Raw genomic sequence first — 18444 nt, 5'->3', positions numbered from 1 at the left:
CTGGTATCCATGGCTGAGAGACCCATAGGTGGTTCACGTCACAGGACTCTGTGCAGGCAACCTCCAGTACCAGTCCAGAACCGGATAGACTCTGGGTGGCTAGGCCAGAAAGAGACAACAATCACTGCAGTTCAGCTCATAGGAAGCCACATTCATAGGAAAAGGGGGAGAGTACTACATCAAGGGAACACCCCGTGGGACAAAAAAAAGTCTGAACAACAGTCTTCAGCCCTAGACCTTCCCTCTGACAGAGCCTATCAAAATGAGAAGCATACCAGAATACCAACTCTGGTAATATGACAAAACAAGATCCTACAACACCCCCCAAGAATCACACTACTTCACTGTCAATGGATCCAAACCAAGAAGAGGTCTCTGATTTACCTGAAAAAGAATTCTGGTTAGTTATTAAGCTAATTGGAGGGAACAGAGAAAGATGAAGCCCAATGCAAGGAAATCTAAAAAACAATACAAGAAGTGTAGGGAGAAATATTCAAGGAAATAGGTAGCTTAAAGAAAAAAAACTCAGGAAACTTTGGACACACTTTAAGAAATGTGAAATGTTCTGGAAACTCAGCAATAGAATTGAACAAGTAGAAGAAAGAAATTCAGAGCTTTAAACAAGGTATTTGAATTAACCCAATCCAACAAGGAAAAAGAGAATAAGGAAATATAAACAAAGCCTCCAGGAAGTCCGAGATTTTGTCAAACGACCAAACCATAGAATTCTCTTCTTCCTCAGGAAAATATATTTGGGGGATTAATCGAGGAAAACTTCTCCAGCCTTGCTAGAGACCTAGACATCCAAATACAAGAAGCACAAAGCTTGGAAAACATATTTGGGGGAATAATCGAAACCAAGATCAGAGCAGAACTAAATGAAATTGAAACAAACAAAAAATAGAAAAGATAAACAAAACAAAAAGCTAGTTGTATGAAAAGGTAAATATAATTGATAGACCATTAGCAAGATGAGCCAAGAAGAGAGATAATCCAAATAACCACACTAAGAAAATAGGAGATACTACACTGACACCACTGAACTATAAAAGATCATTCAAGGCTACTATGAACACCTTTATGCACATAAACTAGAAAACTTAGATAAATTCTAAGTTTTCTTAAAATACAACCCTCCTGGCTTAAATCAGAAAGAATTAGATATCCTGAAGAGACCAATAACAAGCAGCAAGATTAAAAGGGTGATTTAAAAATTACCAGCGCACACAAAAAAGTCTAGGACTAAGCAGATTCACAGCAGAATTCTACAAATCAAAGAACTGGTACTTTTGACACTACTCCGCAAGATAGAGAAAGAAGGAACCCTCCCTAATTCCTTCTATGAAGCCATCATCATCCTAATACCGAAAACCAGAAAGGACACAACCAAAAAAGAAATCTATAGATCTGTATCCTTCATGAATGTAGATACTAAAATCCTTAACAAAATACCGGCTAACCGAATCCAACAACATATCAGAAAGGTAATCCATGATGAAGTGAATTTCATACCAGGGATGCAGGGATGGTTAAATATACACAAATCAATAAATGTGATCCATTACATAAACAGAATTAAAAACAAAAATCACATGATCTCAGTAGATGCAGAAAAAGCATTCAACAAAACCCAGCATCCCTTTATGATTAAAACTCTCAGAAAAAACAGCATACAAGAGACGTACCTTAATGTAATAAAAGCCCATCTATGTCAGACTCACAGCCAACATAATACTGACTGGGGAAAAGTTGAAAGCATTCCCTGTGAGAATTGGAGCAAGACAAGGATGCCCATTCTTACCACTCCTCTTCAACATAGTACTGGAAGTCCTAGCCAGAGCAATCAGGCAAGAGAAGGAAATAAAGGGCATTCAGATCAGTAAAGGGGAAGTTAAACTGTCACTGTTTGCTGATATGATTGTTTATCTTGAAAACCCTAAGGACTCCTCCAGAAAGCTTTTAGAACTAATAAAACAATGCAGCAAAGTTTCTAAGATTAGTGTACACAAATCAGTAACTCCTCTATATACGCCAGCAGTGACCAAGCAGAGAATCAAACGAAGGACTCAACCCCTTTTACAATAGCTGCAAAAACAAAAACAAACCCTTAGGAATATACCTAACCAAGAAATCAAAAGACCTCTGCAAGGAAAACTACAAAACACTGCTGAAAGAAATCATAGATGACATGAACAAATGGAAACACAGCTCATACTCATGGATAGGTAGAATCAATATTGTGAAAGTGACTATGCTGCCAGCAGCAATCTACAAATTCAGCGCTGTCCCCATCAAAATACTACTTCACAAAATTAGAAAAAATTATTTTAAAATTCGTGTGGAACCAAAAAGCCCACATAGTGAAAGCAAGACTAGGCAAAAAGAACAAATCCAGAGGCATCACAAAACTTGATTTCAAACTATACTGTAAGGCCAGTCACTAAAACAGCATGGTACTGATACGAAAATAGGCATATTGACCAATGAAACAGAATAGAGAACCCAGAAATAAACCCAGATACTTAAGAGCCGCTGATCTTTGACAAAACAAACAAAAAGTGGGGAAAGGACACCCTTTTCAACAAATGGTGCTGGGATAATTGGCAAGCCACATGTAGGAGAATGAAACTGGATTCTCATCTCTCACCTTATACAAAAATCAGCTCAAGATGGATGAAAGACTTAAATCTAAGACCTGAAACTATAAAAATTCTGTAAGACACCACTGGAAAAACCCTTGTAGACATTGGCTTAGGCAAGGATTTAATGACCAAAGACCCCAAACGCAAATGCAATAAAAACATAAATAGCTGAGACCTAATTGAACTAAAGAGCTTTTGCACAGCAAAAGGAGCAGTCAGCAGAGTAAACAGACAAGCCCCAGAGTGGGAGGAAATCTACACAATCTATATATCTTGACAAAGGACTAATATCCAGAATCTACAACAAATTCAAATCGGTAAGAAAAAAAAAATCCCGTCAAAAAGTGTTCTAAGAACATGAATAGACAATTCTTAAGATAAACAAATGAAAAAATGCTTAACATCACTAATGATCAGGGAAATGCAAATCAAACCCATAATGCGATACCACCTCACTCCTCCAGGAATGGCCATACCAAAAAAAACATCAAAAAACAGATGTTGGCATGGATGCGGTGAGCAGGGAACACTTCTACACTGCTGGCAGGATTGTAAACTAGTACAGCTACTATGGAAAACTGTGGAGATTCCTTAAAGTTCTAAAAGTAGAACCACCATTTGATCCAGCCTTTCCCCTACTGGGTATCTACCCAGAGGAAAAGAAGTCACTGTTTGAAAAAGACACTTGCACACATATTTATAGCAGCATAATTCACAATTGCGAAATTGTGGAACCAACCCAAATGCCTATCAATGAGTGGATAAAGAAACTGAGATACACACACACACACACACACACACACACAGTAGAACACTAGACAGCTGTAAAAAGGAATGAACAGTATTTGCAGTGACGTGGTTGAGACTGGAGACTGTTATTCTAAGTGAAGTAACTCAGGAATGAAAAACTAATATGTTTTCACTGCTATGTGGGAGCTAAGCTATGAGGACACAAAGGAATGGACTTTGGGGACTTGGGAGGAAGAGTAGGAGAGGGGCAAAGGATAAAAGACTACAAATATGGTACAGTGTATATTGCTCAAGTGATGGGGTGCACCTCAATCTCACAGATCACCACTAAAGAACTTACTCATGTAACCAAATACCACCTGTGCCCATATACTTTACTGGAAAAAAATTTGTAAAGAGCTTTTAATCTATACTCATGTAACTCTTATAACTGGGTTAATATAGAATGTTGCTGCTGGTAATGATTATCTTTTTTTTTAGAATCATTCTGACCAGCAGCTACCAGCTGGAAAGGTGTAGGCATATACTGATCTCAGTGCATTATTTTAGAGATGTTTTCTAAAGAAATTCCTCTACCATATTTCAGATACTGATCTATTTCCCTGTGCAGTATACCATCAATAAGTAAATAGACACATGAGACACGAGCCTTACGTTCCATTAACTCCCAGTCTAGTTTAAGAAATAGATCTGATAAATAAGAATTAGATGTGGTTTGTCCTGAAAAACACAGGGACAGGAAAAAGTTCTAGTTAATTGAGGGTTCTAGATTGAATTTGTGTTGTTGTAAACTTTGTGCCATTTTTGTAAAAGCTGTAAATGTTTGCAAATGATCACTGGCCTGAGTTAACTTTCATTCATAACTTTCATTAACCATGGTCCTCCTGGAACTTGATTTAGTTCCATAGAGTAAGAATAGAATAGAACGCTTCTTCAATGAATATATTTTTTTGAACCTAAAAGCGTCAAACTGATTTCTTTATATAATGGCATACATAACCTAAAACTAAATGTTCACTAATTTGTGTTACAGATAACACTAACAATTCATTTAGATCCGCAAAGTGCTACTTTAACTCCTAGAAACTATGACATTATTCTACCAGAAATGTCGTGCATGTAAATGAAAGAAATTAAGTTTCCAATTTTTAAATTGCCTCATTTAGGCCGGCCGCGGTGGCTCACGCCTGTAATCTCAGCACTTAAGTTTGGGACGCCGAGGTGGGTGGATCATTTGAGGTCAGGAGTTGGAGACCACCCTGGCCAACTGATGAAACCCCGTCTCTACTAAAAATACAAAAAAAATTAGCGGGGCATGGTGGTGCCTGTCTGTAGTTCCAGCTACTTGGGAGGCTGAGGCAGGAGAATCGCTTGAACCCAAGAGGTGAAAGTTACTGTGAGCCAAGATCCTGCCACTGCATTCCAGCCTGGGTGACAAAGTGAGACTGTCTCAAAAAAAATTGCCTCATTTAGTATGTTTTATGACATATTTCTTTCCCCAAACTTTCTTAATGGTTTTACAGAAATTCTGGAAGATAATGTGCTCTTAGTTGAGCTTTTTGAGTCTCCTGGTCCTCCTGAAATTACTAGTATTAATGACCAGCTAGTCAAAGAGGGCCTGGCATCTTATGAAATAGGGTAAGTAGATATGTAAACTTTTATTGTTATTTAATGCTCATATGTAACATTTTAATCGCAAGAAGGTAAACTGGCACATCATTCCCCATTGGAGATGTGCTTAGACTGCAGACCTGGGAATTTTCCCTCTTCCTAGACCAAAGAAAATAATTGGAGTCATTAATCTAATGAGGACTAGAGTGGCTTTCCTCTCCATTATTAAGGGGCCCAGAAACCAAGAGAAAGGCTCTTTTAGAGTGCTTCTAAGGAAAGCAGACTGGCATCTTATTTCTAGGTGGAACATCTGCTTAGGAAGCCCTTTGTGCCTGATTGAGAAAGGAATTAGGAAGAGAAATGGCAGGATGGAGAATAAGCATAGTTGTATAGTAGCTTACGTTCCTATTTGTATAAATGCTAATTTTCCAGGATTCAAGTGGATGCTTTGAATGATAACCAGGCTTGAATCATTGTGCTAATATTCACTCAGGACAGGCTAGTGGTTGGGGTGACCCCAGAAGCAGAAGAGTAGAGCAGTGGCGAGGGCAGGTGGAAGGGTTTTGAGGTCAAAACAAAGAATTCTTCCACAATAGGGACGTGTGTAGTGGGAGTGGCTCTGGGGGAGCTTCTGAAAATTCTCCCACGTAGCCCTCAAGAAAGCTAATATTTGAGAGACCGAGGTGGGCGGATCACTTGAAAGGAGTTTGCATCCAGCCTGGCCAACATGGTGTAAACCCATCTCTGCTAAAAATGCAAAAATTAACCGGGCCTGGCGGCTCATGCCTATAGTCCCAGCTACTCGGGAGGCTGAGGCAGAAGAATCACTTGAGCCCAGGAGGCAGAGGTTGCAGTGAGCTGAGATTTTGCCACTGCACTCCAGCCTGGGTGACAGAGCATGACTCTGTCCAAAAAAGAAAAGAAAAAGCTAGTATTCAGATAGCACCCACATATGATATTTGTCAGCATAAGCCAAAGATACAGTGACACCCTACAGAGGCCTGCAGTGACTCCTACTATTGATGATCTGTGGCTATTCTTTCCTGCTCACTCTCATGCTGGAGGAGATAGAAGCAGGAGCTTTTTCCACTATAGGTCTCAATTGAGAGAGGGAAAGAAATGAGAGTAAACATTCAAATTAATGTCGGATTGGGCCGGCTCAGTGGCTCACACCTGTAATCCCAACACTTTTGAGAGGCCGAGGCAGGTGAAGTCACCTGAGGTCAGGAGTTTGAGACCACCCTGGCCAACATGGTGAAACCCTATCTCTGCTAAAAATACAAAAAATTAACCGGGCTTGTTGGTGGGCGCCTGTAATCCCAGCTACTCGGGAGGCCAAGGGAAGAGAATTGCTTGAACCTGGGAGGCGGAGGCCGCAGTGAGCCGAGATCCCGCCACTGCACTTCAGCCTAGGTGACAGAGCGAGACTCCATCTCAAAAAAAAGAAAAGAAATTATGTTGGACTGAATCTTCTCCTTTCTTTTTAAAGTCAGGGTTATTGAAGTATGTACAGAAAAAAATCACCTTTTAAGGTCCACAGTTAAATGAATTTTGACAAAAATAGTCATGTAAGCATTACACAGTTGAGATACAGACCTGAGCAAATACAAATAATTTGCATACACAGTTCTTTTCATTAACTTTTGTTGTTTTTCAGATATATCCTCAAAGATAATTCTCAAAAGCATATTGAAATTTGGGATCCTTCTCCAGAAGAAATTATTTCAAATGAAGTAAACAAGTTAAATCCTGTGTCTGCAAAATCTCTACCTAATGAGAATTTCCAGTCACTTTATAATAAGGAATTGCCTGTGCATATTTGTAATGTAGTATCTCCTGAGAAGATTTATGTTCAGTGGTTGTTAACTGAAAACTTACTTAATAGGTACAATATATATAATATATAAGGAAAGCATTAATGTGATTTTATCCTTTCTATATTCTGTTTCAAAGATCTAGAAGTCATAAATGTAGATTTTACAAGCAGAATTATTTTAACTAAGTAGTCTCTCAGCTAGTTAGAAGTATGCAAATAGGATCTCTGTTGGTTGTTTTCACTAATTTCAATTTATTCATTTTACATATACTTATTGAGACCTACTATATGACAAGCAGTATTTATAAGTGCTAGGGATACCCTGGTTAAAAAAAAATGGATAAATCTTTGCTATCATGTAACTTAAATTCTAGTAGAAAGAGAGTGAACAAATGAAATTTTTAGTGTGGCAGATGTTGTTAAGGGAAATAGAGAAAAATAAAGCATTTGGGGAAGAAGGCACTTTTAGGATGTTGGTCAAGGAAGACCTCAGAGACAGTGATATTTGAAATGGACCCCAAAGAAGGAGGGAGGGAGGTAAGCCACATGAGTCTCTGAGGAAAGTTTATCTGAGGCAGAAGGAAGAGCTAGTTCCAAAACCTGAGGAAATATGCTTGTACTTTTAAGGAAAAACAAGGTGTCCAGCTTGGCTGGAGTGGAATGAGCAAGCGGGGGTAGTACAAAACATGTAGCCAGAGAATTATATAAGAAAATGTTTGGAAAGTTAAATATTTTTTATCTCTGTAGTTTAGAAGAAAAGATGATATCTGCTTATGAAAACTCAAAATGGGAACCTGTTAAATGGGAAAATGATATGCACTGTGCTGTTAAGATCCAAGATAAAAATCAGTGGCGAAGAGGTCAGATCATCAGAATGGTTACAGACACATTGGTAGAGGTAATTGCGGAGTTAAAAGTATAATCATGAGGGTGGTGATTGCATTTTGTATTTTTTTCCCTGAAGTTAAAACAATTTTCACTGAGATTTTCAGTTTGCCAAAAAAAATACTTGGAATTGTTTGTCCATAGACTAACAGGTATTCTTTTCTTAGGTTTTGCTGTATGACGTGGGTGTTGAACTAGTAGTGAATGTTGACTGTTTAAGAAAACTTCAAGAGAATCTAAAGACAATGGGAAGACTCTCTTTGGAATGTTCTCTGGTTGACATAAGGTAGTTTTTAGCTGAGTAATTTTCTCATTATTTTAAACATTACTTTTAAATGGGTTCTTGTCAGTTTTAGTTTTGCTAAGATATTCTGAAGTTTTCCTAACATCTAGTTAATTTTGTACATTAAGAGGGAAAGATAAAAGTTTGGATCATGTAAATTTAGTGGCATTAAGAAATAGAGATAGGTGAGTATGAAAGTACCTAGACAGAATTCAAACTGTTGAATATTAAAAATTTACTTTGAGGAACAACAAATGCAGATAGAAATAAATTTTATAAGTTTATAATTGCATAGAAAGGTAAAAATAGGTAAATTACCAAAAAGAGTGAATTTGTAGAGGATTCTGGGAAAATGACAGAACAGTTTTAGTCTACTGGAATCCCATTATAAAAACAGCAACTTGGACAGTAAAGCTAAAGACTACACAGTCAGTATCTACAACAAAAGCAGATGATAAGTTACTTCTGTGAGTACCCAAATACTAGCAGGTGGGGTACATCATGAACCTTTACAGTATGATGGTATCATGATACCCTTACAGAATCAACATTTGTATGGGAGGATTTGGAGGGGAGGCAGACTAGGATTCCAACAGCTCTAAGAATAGGAATAGACAATGGCATTTCACTGGCACATGCAGGCCAGTCTGAGAATAGCAACCAAAATTAAGAGTTGAAGCAGGATGCAGTTCATATCTGAATGCAAGAGGTCTGTAAATGTGCCAGAGTCTCACAATACTGGAGCCTTTTTAGTCATATAACCTCCTGAAAGTAAACTGAAACTCCTTGCCATGACTCCACACTGAGGAGAAATTGCTGGGAATAGAGTTTTCAATTTGAGGCAAGACAGGCAATGGGGCAAAGTAAAGAAAAGATTCAGCTAAAAGGAGGGGAAAGGGCCAGGTGAGGTGGCTCACACCTGTAATCCCAGCACTTTGGGATACCAAGGCAGGAGGATCACTTGAGGCCGGGAGTTGGAGGCTGCAGTGAGCTATGATTGTGCCGCTATACTCCAGCCTGACACAGTGATTTTTTAACCTAAATACAGAATTTTACAGTTATTCCTGTCAAATTTTTTCTAATTGGTTTTGAAACTCAGATAGTTGATTTTGTTACTCCGTGTCTGGACTGCCCCTTCTAATGTTGTATTATCTGTAAATTTGAAAGCATACCTCTTCAGAGTTGTAGTCTGCAGTTTATGAGCCAAATCCAACCAATATGCACTTGGCCTGCAGAATGTTTTTTAAACTTTCAAATATTATTTAAAAAACTAGTAAATTTCACATTAAAATGTGAGTTTCTTTTATTGGCAAAAATCGGAATATCTAGCCTCGGAGGTAACAATATTGCCAAACATAACTGGCCTTTTTCCAGAGGTTAAGAACAGTTGTTAAATAAATCCTAGCTTCTATTCAACATAGAGTACTAGATAAAATTGTACCTATAGGAAACAGCTCTATCTTTAAGTCTACTGGCAGATCATTTGCTATTGCTTTGATATGCTACCACAGTTATCCAAATCATTTGGTGGTGTTTGCAGTTTCAGACCAGGGTGTCCAATCTTTTGGTTTCTCTGGGCCACATTGGAAGAAGAATTAATGTCTTGGGCCACACATAAAATACACTGACACTAATGAGAGCTGATGAGCTAAAAATTGCAAAAAAATCTCATAATTTTTTTTAAATTTTTTTTCTTTTTTCATCTGTGTGAAATATGAGTTGGTGAGGAATCTCATAATGTTTTAAGAAAATTTATGAATTTGTGTTGGGCTGCACTTAAAGCTTTCCTGGGCCACATGCAGGTTGGACAAGCTTGTTTTTGATTGTCTCACAAACTGGATCACTAATTTGAAGCCAATTACATGTTATTTGGCTACAAGACATATACACGTACACAAACTTAGGTATACATATATGTGTAGGCTTTTCAGACATGGACTATAAATAGGAATATTAAAAATCTGTTTACCAATAAAGCTAAAAGATCCCAAAGACCCTTTCAACATTATTATAAAAGCTGTAATGAACCTGTGCGTGATTTTTTTTAATTTAAGAAATAGATAAACCATACTGGTTTACCTAGCTTATTTATATCTCATCTGCAAGGATATCATGAGAGAACTCCAGACACACTATACAGTATACCTTAACATTTATTCACTACTAGGTCAGGCATTGTATGATGTGCTTTTCATGTGTTAGTTTAGTTCTCACAATAATACTGACATAGAACTATTATCCCCATCTTGTAATTGAAGAAACTTCATGATGAGAAATTAAGTACCTCACCCAAAAGTTATGTATATAAATGTAACATTGGTTTATCTGTTTTGAAACCTGATATTTTAATTTTATTATTATTTACTTTGAGACAGATTCTCCCTCTGTCACCCATGCTGGAGTACAGTGGAGCCATCTCAGCTCACCACAACCTCCGCCTCCCAGATTCAAGCAATTCTCCCACCTCAGTCTCCTGAGTAGCTGGAATTACCAGTACATAGCACCATGCCACTGGTGGTATATTTGCTACATTTTGTATATTTGCTAAATATACAAAAATTAGCACCATGCTAATTTTTGTATATGTAGTAGAGACGGGATTTCACCATGTTGACCAGGCTGGTGTTGAACTCCTGACTTTAAGTGACCTGCCTGCCTCATCCTCCCAAAGTGCTGGGATTAAGGTGTGAGTCACTATGCCGGGCCTAAATTGATAATATAATAGGATACCTTCTTTTTTTATTTTTTATTTGTTTTGTTCTTTAGAGATCCTTGTTCTAATAGGATACCTTCTTCTTAGTGACCCATTTCTCTAATCTTACACCTCTCCCTATTGTCTGTGATCACTGATGGCAACAATGGGACAACTGTAAATCCTTTCAGTGTCCTGAAATGGAAATCTCAGCTCACATACTATATAAATCTTATCTTAGTTTTCACTTTCACATTAAATAGTTCAGAGTGATTGAACAGAATTATGTCTGTTCCTTAATTGTACCTAACAGTATAGATAATGTTTTTCTGTACATACTTTAAGTGATATCTCATGGGCTGGAATGAAATACCATTATCACTTTAAAAGCCTAACCTTTAAGTACTTATGGAACCTGCATTAATTGCCTTAAAGACATTATTTTACTTAATCCTAACAACAGACCTTAAAGATATAAATAAGATATTATTTACAGGTAAGAAAATTGAATATTTAAGAGGGTAAGTATTATCCAGGATAAAATACCTGCTGCTTGTTGAGGTAGGATTATAAACAAGGTCTGAATCCAGAACTGGAGCTCTAACCACTCTGTTTTACTGCCATTTTAAGAAATCCCTTTTAATAGATTGTTCTTTCGGTGGTAAAATACATATTACACTCAGTTTACCCTTTTACCATTCTTAAGTGTACAGTTCTGTGACAACAAGAACATTCATGGCTGGGCATAGGGCTCATGCCTGTAATGCCAGCACTTTGGGAGGCTGAGGTGGGCAGATTACTTGAGGTCAGGAGTTAAAGACCAGCCTGGCCAACATGGTGAAACCCTGTCTCTACTAAAAATACAAAAATTAGCCAGGCATGGTGGTGGGCACCTGTCATTCCAGCTACTTGGGATGCTGAGGCAGGGAGAAATGCTTGAAACCACGAGGCAGAGGTTACATTGAGCAGAGATTGCACCACTGTACTCTAGCCTGGGTGACAGAGTGAGACTCTATCTCAAAAACAAATAACAACAACAACAACAACAACAAAATCAGCTGGGCGCGGTGGCTCATGCCTGTAATTCCAGCACTTTGGGAGGCTGAGGCGGGCAAATCACGAGGCCAGGAGATCAAGACCATCCTGGCTAACATGGTGAAAACCTGTCTCTACTAAAAATACAAAAAATTAGCTGGGTGTGGTGGCACGCACCTATAGTCCCAGCTACTTGGGAGGCTGAGGCAGGAGAATTGCCTGATCTTGGGAGACGGAGGTTGCAGTGAACCGAGATCACACCACTGCACTCTAGCCTGGGTGACAGAGTGAGACTCCATCTCAAAAAAAAAAAAAAAGAAAGAAAAAAGAAAAAAACCACATTGTTGTGTAGCAGTTACCACCATTTCATCTCCAGAACTTTTTCATCTTCCCTAACTGAAATTGTATATTCATACATTTAAAAAAAATGTTAAATTAATATTTATATCCATAATCAATGACTAACCTTAATGTTACATTGACTTTTATTTTTATGCCATCATAATAAGTATTAAACCATAACTGATTCCAAGAGTTCCTAGCAATTTAAGCTTCTTAGCACCTAAGAACTCTCTCTAGGCTTTATAATAATTAGTATATATCACATTTACCAAATCCTGTTTGGTCAAGTTACGTGCCCAGTTGACTTGGTTAGCTCAGTCATATAAGCCATGTAACTGTGAAAAGATTGACCAGGTGAAGCTGGATGTGGTAGCATACACCTGTAGCCCCAGCTACTCAGAAGATCAAGATGGAAGGATCCGTTGAGCCCTTCAAGGCCAGCCTGGGCAACATAGTGAGGCCCTGCCTCCTTTTTTTTTTTTTTTTTTTTAAAGATTGACCGGAAATAATTGTTTACTCAGTTAATGGGTTAGCTCAGTGAAACTCTGAAACTAGAAACCATATTTAGAGGGCCCATAGAGCCTGCATTATGTTATCTGTAATCTTTTCTGTGTTACTAATTCTTTATTTTTAGGGATAGATTTGCTGGTAGAAACATCTAAAGCAAGTTTGTCCAACCCATGGGCCACATGCAGCCCAGGACGGCTTTCGGTGCAGCCCAACACAAATTTGTAGAGTTTCTTAAACATGAGTTTTTTTTGTTTGTTTTTTTTTAACCTCATCAGCTTTATTAGTGTATATTATGTGTGGCTCAAAACTATTTTTCCAGTGTGGCCCAGGGAAGCCAAAAGATGAGTCACCCCCTGCAGTCACTTAGTTTCAACTTTGCAAACTAACATGGATGATGAAATTAGATACTCTGTATTTCATTTATCTGTCAAATATTTATCGAGCATTTTTTTTATTGTGCATTACTGTCTGACAGTATTTACTGAAAAGTTAGTCAAAGATACTGCTAATTTTTAGTCATTTAAAACTGTATTACCACATCTATCAGGTAATGTAAATAATTTCGTTGAATGAATAATTAAAATTTCTGGTATTTCTGATATTTTTGGGTAGCAGTTCAAGTTAGATTTGAATTCCAAAGAACTTCCAAAATGGGCAGTGGAATCATCAAAGAGACTTTTTTCTTTCCATTAAATATTTCTGGAATGCCTTCTATGTGTCAGACACCATTCTGGTCGTTAGGGAATGTGGTGATGCACGTAATACATCATTATTCCTGTTCTCTGGGAGTTTACAGTCTAGTTGACATATGTGAAATGTATATAGTGACTAATACCTACTTTTTACAGGTGCTCAGTGTAGCTGCAGAACAGATACATACAAATCAGTTAATATGTAACATGGGCCCTAAGTAAAATAGAGGGATGAAAAAAGGCTATGAAAATGAGGAGAAAAATTGTAAAAATAATATGAATCCATGTTTAAATTGATTTCTTACATATAGTTGGTTCAAACTATGAATGTATATGTGTGTAAATGCAGTGTTTCTTGTATATGTCAATATTGTATGCTTTTTTTTATAAAACAAGTTGCCATTGTTTTCTGTTGTAGACCAGCTGGTGGGAGTGACAAGTGGACAGCAACAGCTTGTGACTGTCTTTCATTGTACCTGACTGGAGCTGTAGCAACTATAATCTTACAGGTGGGTAGAGAGTTAACAATGTGCTGATGATCTCATTAATGTTTTCATCAATTCCATTTATTTTCTTTCTTGTTGAGAAAATAACATGGATTTTGTTACGAATTTTGTTAGTTTTATTTCAAAGTGTAATTCCTGTTTGATGATAGTTACACCACAAATGATTGAATGAATCAAAGTATTTCTAAAGTAGTATTCATGAGTTGATAATCTGCATGTTAAAAATATAATGTGTATGCTAGGGTGTGTTTCCAAAGCTATTTGATATTTGCCAACCTGGAAAGTTAGGCTTCTAGTGAAATCATAAATGTATGTCACACACGTGTATTTGAGAAGAGGCATACATCTTTTCAGACCACTTTAAAAATATCCTTTGCTTTTTTTCTAATTTAAATGCTTTGATTACATTAATGAGTAGAATTTTCTCTTATAATTCATTTTATTGTTACTTTTTATGTGCTTTCTCCAGTTTTATGACTTCTTCCCTATGAAGCAGAATAAGTTTTTTAGTTATTTTGCTTTTCGTAGGAGAGAAAAAGACCTTTGAAAATATATTTATTTATTATTTATTATTTTTATTTTTATTTTTTGAGACAGAGTCTCACTCCGTCACCAGGCGCCAGGCTGGAGTGCAGTGGCGCGACCTCAGCTCACTGCAACCTGCACCTCTGGGGTTCAAGTAATTCTCCTGCGATTTTGATTCTGTAATTTACAAAGAAAGCAGGAGAATAAAGAAACTTGTTGACTGATGTTGTATTCCCCACTTCCCATTCTGGGACTGGAAAAAAAAGTTTCCAGTTTGATTTTTTTTTCTTTAATTTCACCTTGACCTTAAAGTCTTTCTGATGCATTTCATAAAATAACTCTGTTTCACTCTCTTCCTTGCTATTTATTTTCTGATATGTTTAGATACCAAAATAACTTTACTCACTTGGGAATATTTCTTGCTTAGAGAAATGTAAAATAAATGCCTGTGAAATGTACACTGTTTACATGAAGATTTCATTTTGGTGTTTCATATTTACTCTGCTCTTAAATCACTACAGGAGAACAACACAACTTGGCCATTACCTGTGAAAATTTTCTGCAGAGATGAAAAAGGAGAGCGTGTTGATGTTTCTAAATATTTGATTAAAAAGGGTTTGGCTTTGAGAGAAAGGAGGTATAGACTTAAAAAAAAAATTTTGACATCAGTTCGTGATGGATGCGGATGCCTCTTAGTTACATGTGCAAATCTTCTTACGTGTGCTTTCAAATATGAATTGCATCTTGTGTGCTCTTCAAGATTTGTAAACTATACTCACCTGGCAGGGGAGAAACCATGATCACGAAGGTGGTTTTCCCAGGGCAAGTCTTATCCATTGCACTCCGGATGTGCTGACCCCTGCAATTTCCCCAAATGTGGGAAACTCGATTGCATAATTTGTGATAGTGGAGGACTGCGTTCACGCTTTCCCCAGTGTTTAGGGGGAAAAAAAAAAGATTTATAACTCTGAGGAGCCATCTCAGAAGTAGATTCCTTCAGAATTGTGCATTTCATTGTTCAGGCACATCTCTTCTTGCACTCTTAAGCCCTTTACTGACATACCTGCTTTTATAATTTGCCCTCTCCTTTGACATTTACACTGTAAACCAAAAAAAAAAAGAGAATAATGTAGTGGTACCAGATCTTAGCCCTCTGGCACCCTTTGCTTTAGACATAAATATTTAAGCTTTATTTTAGAAATTCTGGTAGATGTGTACCTACTAGATGTATTTATATGAACTGTAAATGTATATGAAACGGGATGAAATATATGAAACATTTATATGAAACAAAATATATATGAAACAAAATAAACATATTTATATGAAATTTATTTATACTTATACAATAAGTAGTTCAACGTATTTACATTTAAAAATTCTTTCAGGTTCAGTGTTTGGGGTGTAAGCACCTTTGATCCAGGGACAGGATCAGAATACAGTTGTGGCCCTAGTTTAATCTTTTCTCTCTCTTTCTAGAGACATAGAGCTATGTTGGAATTAAAGAAACAAGTTCCTAAGTAGCCACTGTGTACCAAATACATGGCCTCATACGTAGCCGATCTCCGTAGATGTATTTGCCTTAACTTATATCTTAACTTATTGAGAACAGGATCCGAGTCCTGATGAAATGGCAAACGAATGAGAAGTCAGGAAGAAAGTGGGACATGAGGCTAGATATGGGAGATCTGGCCTGGGTTGCCCGGGCTTTGGTATACAGCTAGCCTAATTGCTTTGCCTTTAGGCTAAAGCAGTTCCTTGATAGAAGAAATGTTATAATGAAAAGTGCTAGGCAAGTTAATACTACTGACATTGTCTGCTGCCAGTTGTTTACTGCTTTTACGGACTAAAACTACCAGCTCTCTTAAGGCAGCAGTGGGTTGGGGGACTAGCAGGTTATTTGAGGAATTACGTAGCTGTTTAGCTAATGTTTGTTTGTTTGTTTATTTTTGAGACTGAGTCTTGCTCTGTCGCCCAGGCTCCAGTGCAGTGCTGTGATCTCAGCTAACTGCACCCTTTGACCCCAGGGTTCAAGCAGTTCTCATGCCTCAGCCTCCCAAGTAGCAGGGATTACAGGCACATACCACCATGCCTGGCTAATTCTTGTGTTTTTAGTAGAGACAGGGTTTCACCATGTTGGCCAGGCTGGTCTCAAACTTCTGACCTCTGGTGATCTGCCTGCCTCAGCCTCCCAAAGTGCTGGGATTACAGGCATGACCCACCACACCCAGGCTTTATTTCCTTTTAAAAGTACAGATTAAAAGAAACAGAAACTTGATATAATTATGCTAAAACACAACCAATATTAACATTTCCTTCTAAGATTTTATTTTTTTGTACAGTAGGGATACCTATTACTTTTAAGTGGAAGGGAATAATATAAAGTAGAAAAACTGAGTAAATATAGCGTATTACCACTAACACCTAATATATGAATAGTACCTTAATATTTTTTAAGAGACTCATGTTTTCTTTGTATTAATGGATGCTAATAGCTTGCCAGATGCCTGTTCTATCTGTGGACTAAATTGAAATCATCTAAAAGGTGTTATATCTTCTAGTAATATTGAATTCATTGTACCACATTTAGGAAATTTTAAGAGAGCATAGTCTATAAATACGAGATAGAAATTTAAAACATTTACTTAAAATTTTATTGCTTTTTCTCATCAGTCTCAATTTTAATTTTAACTTATGCTAATTTTTACATAACAAATTAGAGCAAATATTTTCTTTGAATTTCATATATATCTGAAGAATTCTTCTTATATTGTTTTACCCAGAGTTTTATATTTGCTCATATTTAGATATGTTCTTTTTTGGATGTTACAGAATTAACAAATTAGATAACAGCCATTCATTATCTGAGAAGTCTCTGAAAGTCCCCCTGGAACAAGAAGATTCAGTAGATATTAACTGTATTAAAACTAACTTTGACCCTGACAAAAAGGCTGCTGACATAATCAGTGAACACCAAGTGTCTGAACTTCAGGAGAAAATTCTAGAACCAAGAACCACTAGATGCTATAAACCACCAACTATTCCTAACATGAAAGTATTTGAGGCAACAGTCAGCTGTGTTGCTGATGATGGAACTATATTTGTATTACCTAAACCATCAGGTAAGACCTTCTATGTTATGTAGGCTCCAGTTCTCTAGTAAGAATGACAGGGATTGAAGTACCTTGGGCAACCTCTTTGAATGTTATTTTCACAAGGTTGTTAGGAGGATTAAATGATTTCACATAGTGTGTGCAAAGTGCTTTTAAATAGTGCCTAACACATAAAAATAATTTAATGCAGTCCTTTCATTATTCTAACATAGCAGTGTTATATAATTATAATTATGTGAGTGCTATTCTCAGTATAAGAAGAAAGGAATTTGGAATTTCATTTCCATTATTGTGGCAGATTGAACAACTCTCCCAAATAAGTCAGATCAAATGCCTATTTTTTTTAAAATTAACATTTACTGAATTGGCATGAAAGTAAAGAATATACCAAGCTCCAGAACAAAGTGAAATCACACACTGGGAGGTAAGTGTACTCCAAAGAAGGCAATCACTCTAGACTTGCTTCGTAACTATAGAACCTTGAACAACTTTGATAACTACATGAAGTTCAAGAAAAAGGAAATAAAGCCCCAGATCCCTTTGCTCAAAGTGCGAAATCTAATAGCACATGAAGATGGGATCCCGAAGGGTGACTTCCACAGTGTGGTTTAAGGGTCAGTGCACTGATCACACTAAAAATGTCTAAAATTAGATTTTCAAATGAATTTTTTAAAATTACTATAAAATGTTATTAATGTGAAAGGGTACAAAATGTGTTATTTAAGTAAAAACATTAAAATGAGTAGCCATATATACATTCCCCACGATAAGCAGCAGCATCACCAGAACCTAAGCAGACCTGTGTGGCCCTACTTGATCATGTTTCCTGTTTTGCCACCCAAGACATAGCCACTTTTCTGAATTTGCTAATTACTATTTCCTATATGTATCACTAAACAAATTTTTTAGGTTTTCAGTCTTTCAAACTTTATGTAACCAGAACCCAAATGTACACATTCTTTTGTGACTTTTCATCAAAATGTTTGAGACTTGTCCACCTTGATTCATCTCATTATATTTCATTCTTTTTTTTTTTTTTTTT

The 18444-nt window shown here is 37.0% G+C and overlaps 1 protein-coding gene and 1 non-coding gene across 2 annotated transcripts in view; both read left to right on the top strand.

Moving 5' to 3' along the window:
- Positions 1-18444, top strand: part of RNF17 (ring finger protein 17) — a 104689-nt gene that overhangs the window by 61861 nt on the left and 24384 nt on the right. Inside the window, exons 19-25 of the mRNA XM_017537548.2 lie at positions 4916-5030; positions 6661-6888; positions 7567-7717; positions 7872-7990; positions 13677-13767; positions 14811-14926; positions 17122-17411. Of these exons, the coding sequence (XP_017393037.1) occupies positions 4916-5030; positions 6661-6888; positions 7567-7717; positions 7872-7990; positions 13677-13767; positions 14811-14926; positions 17122-17411 (1110 nt within the window). The remainder of the gene's footprint in view (positions 1-4915; positions 5031-6660; positions 6889-7566; positions 7718-7871; positions 7991-13676; positions 13768-14810; positions 14927-17121; positions 17412-18444) is intronic.
- LOC119472544 lies at positions 15061-15224 on the top strand. The gene has a single exon (XR_005201690.1). It is a non-coding gene; the product is annotated as a U1 spliceosomal RNA (small nuclear RNA).

The sequence above is a fragment of the Cebus imitator genome, unplaced genomic scaffold (genome assembly GCF_001604975.1).
Source record: "Cebus imitator isolate Cc_AM_T3 unplaced genomic scaffold, Cebus_imitator-1.0 Scaffold103, whole genome shotgun sequence".
Classification (NCBI taxonomy): domain Eukaryota; kingdom Metazoa; phylum Chordata; class Mammalia; order Primates; family Cebidae; genus Cebus; species Cebus imitator.
Note: the sequence above shows the minus strand (reverse complement) of the source record. Positions and strands in the feature narration are given on the sequence as shown.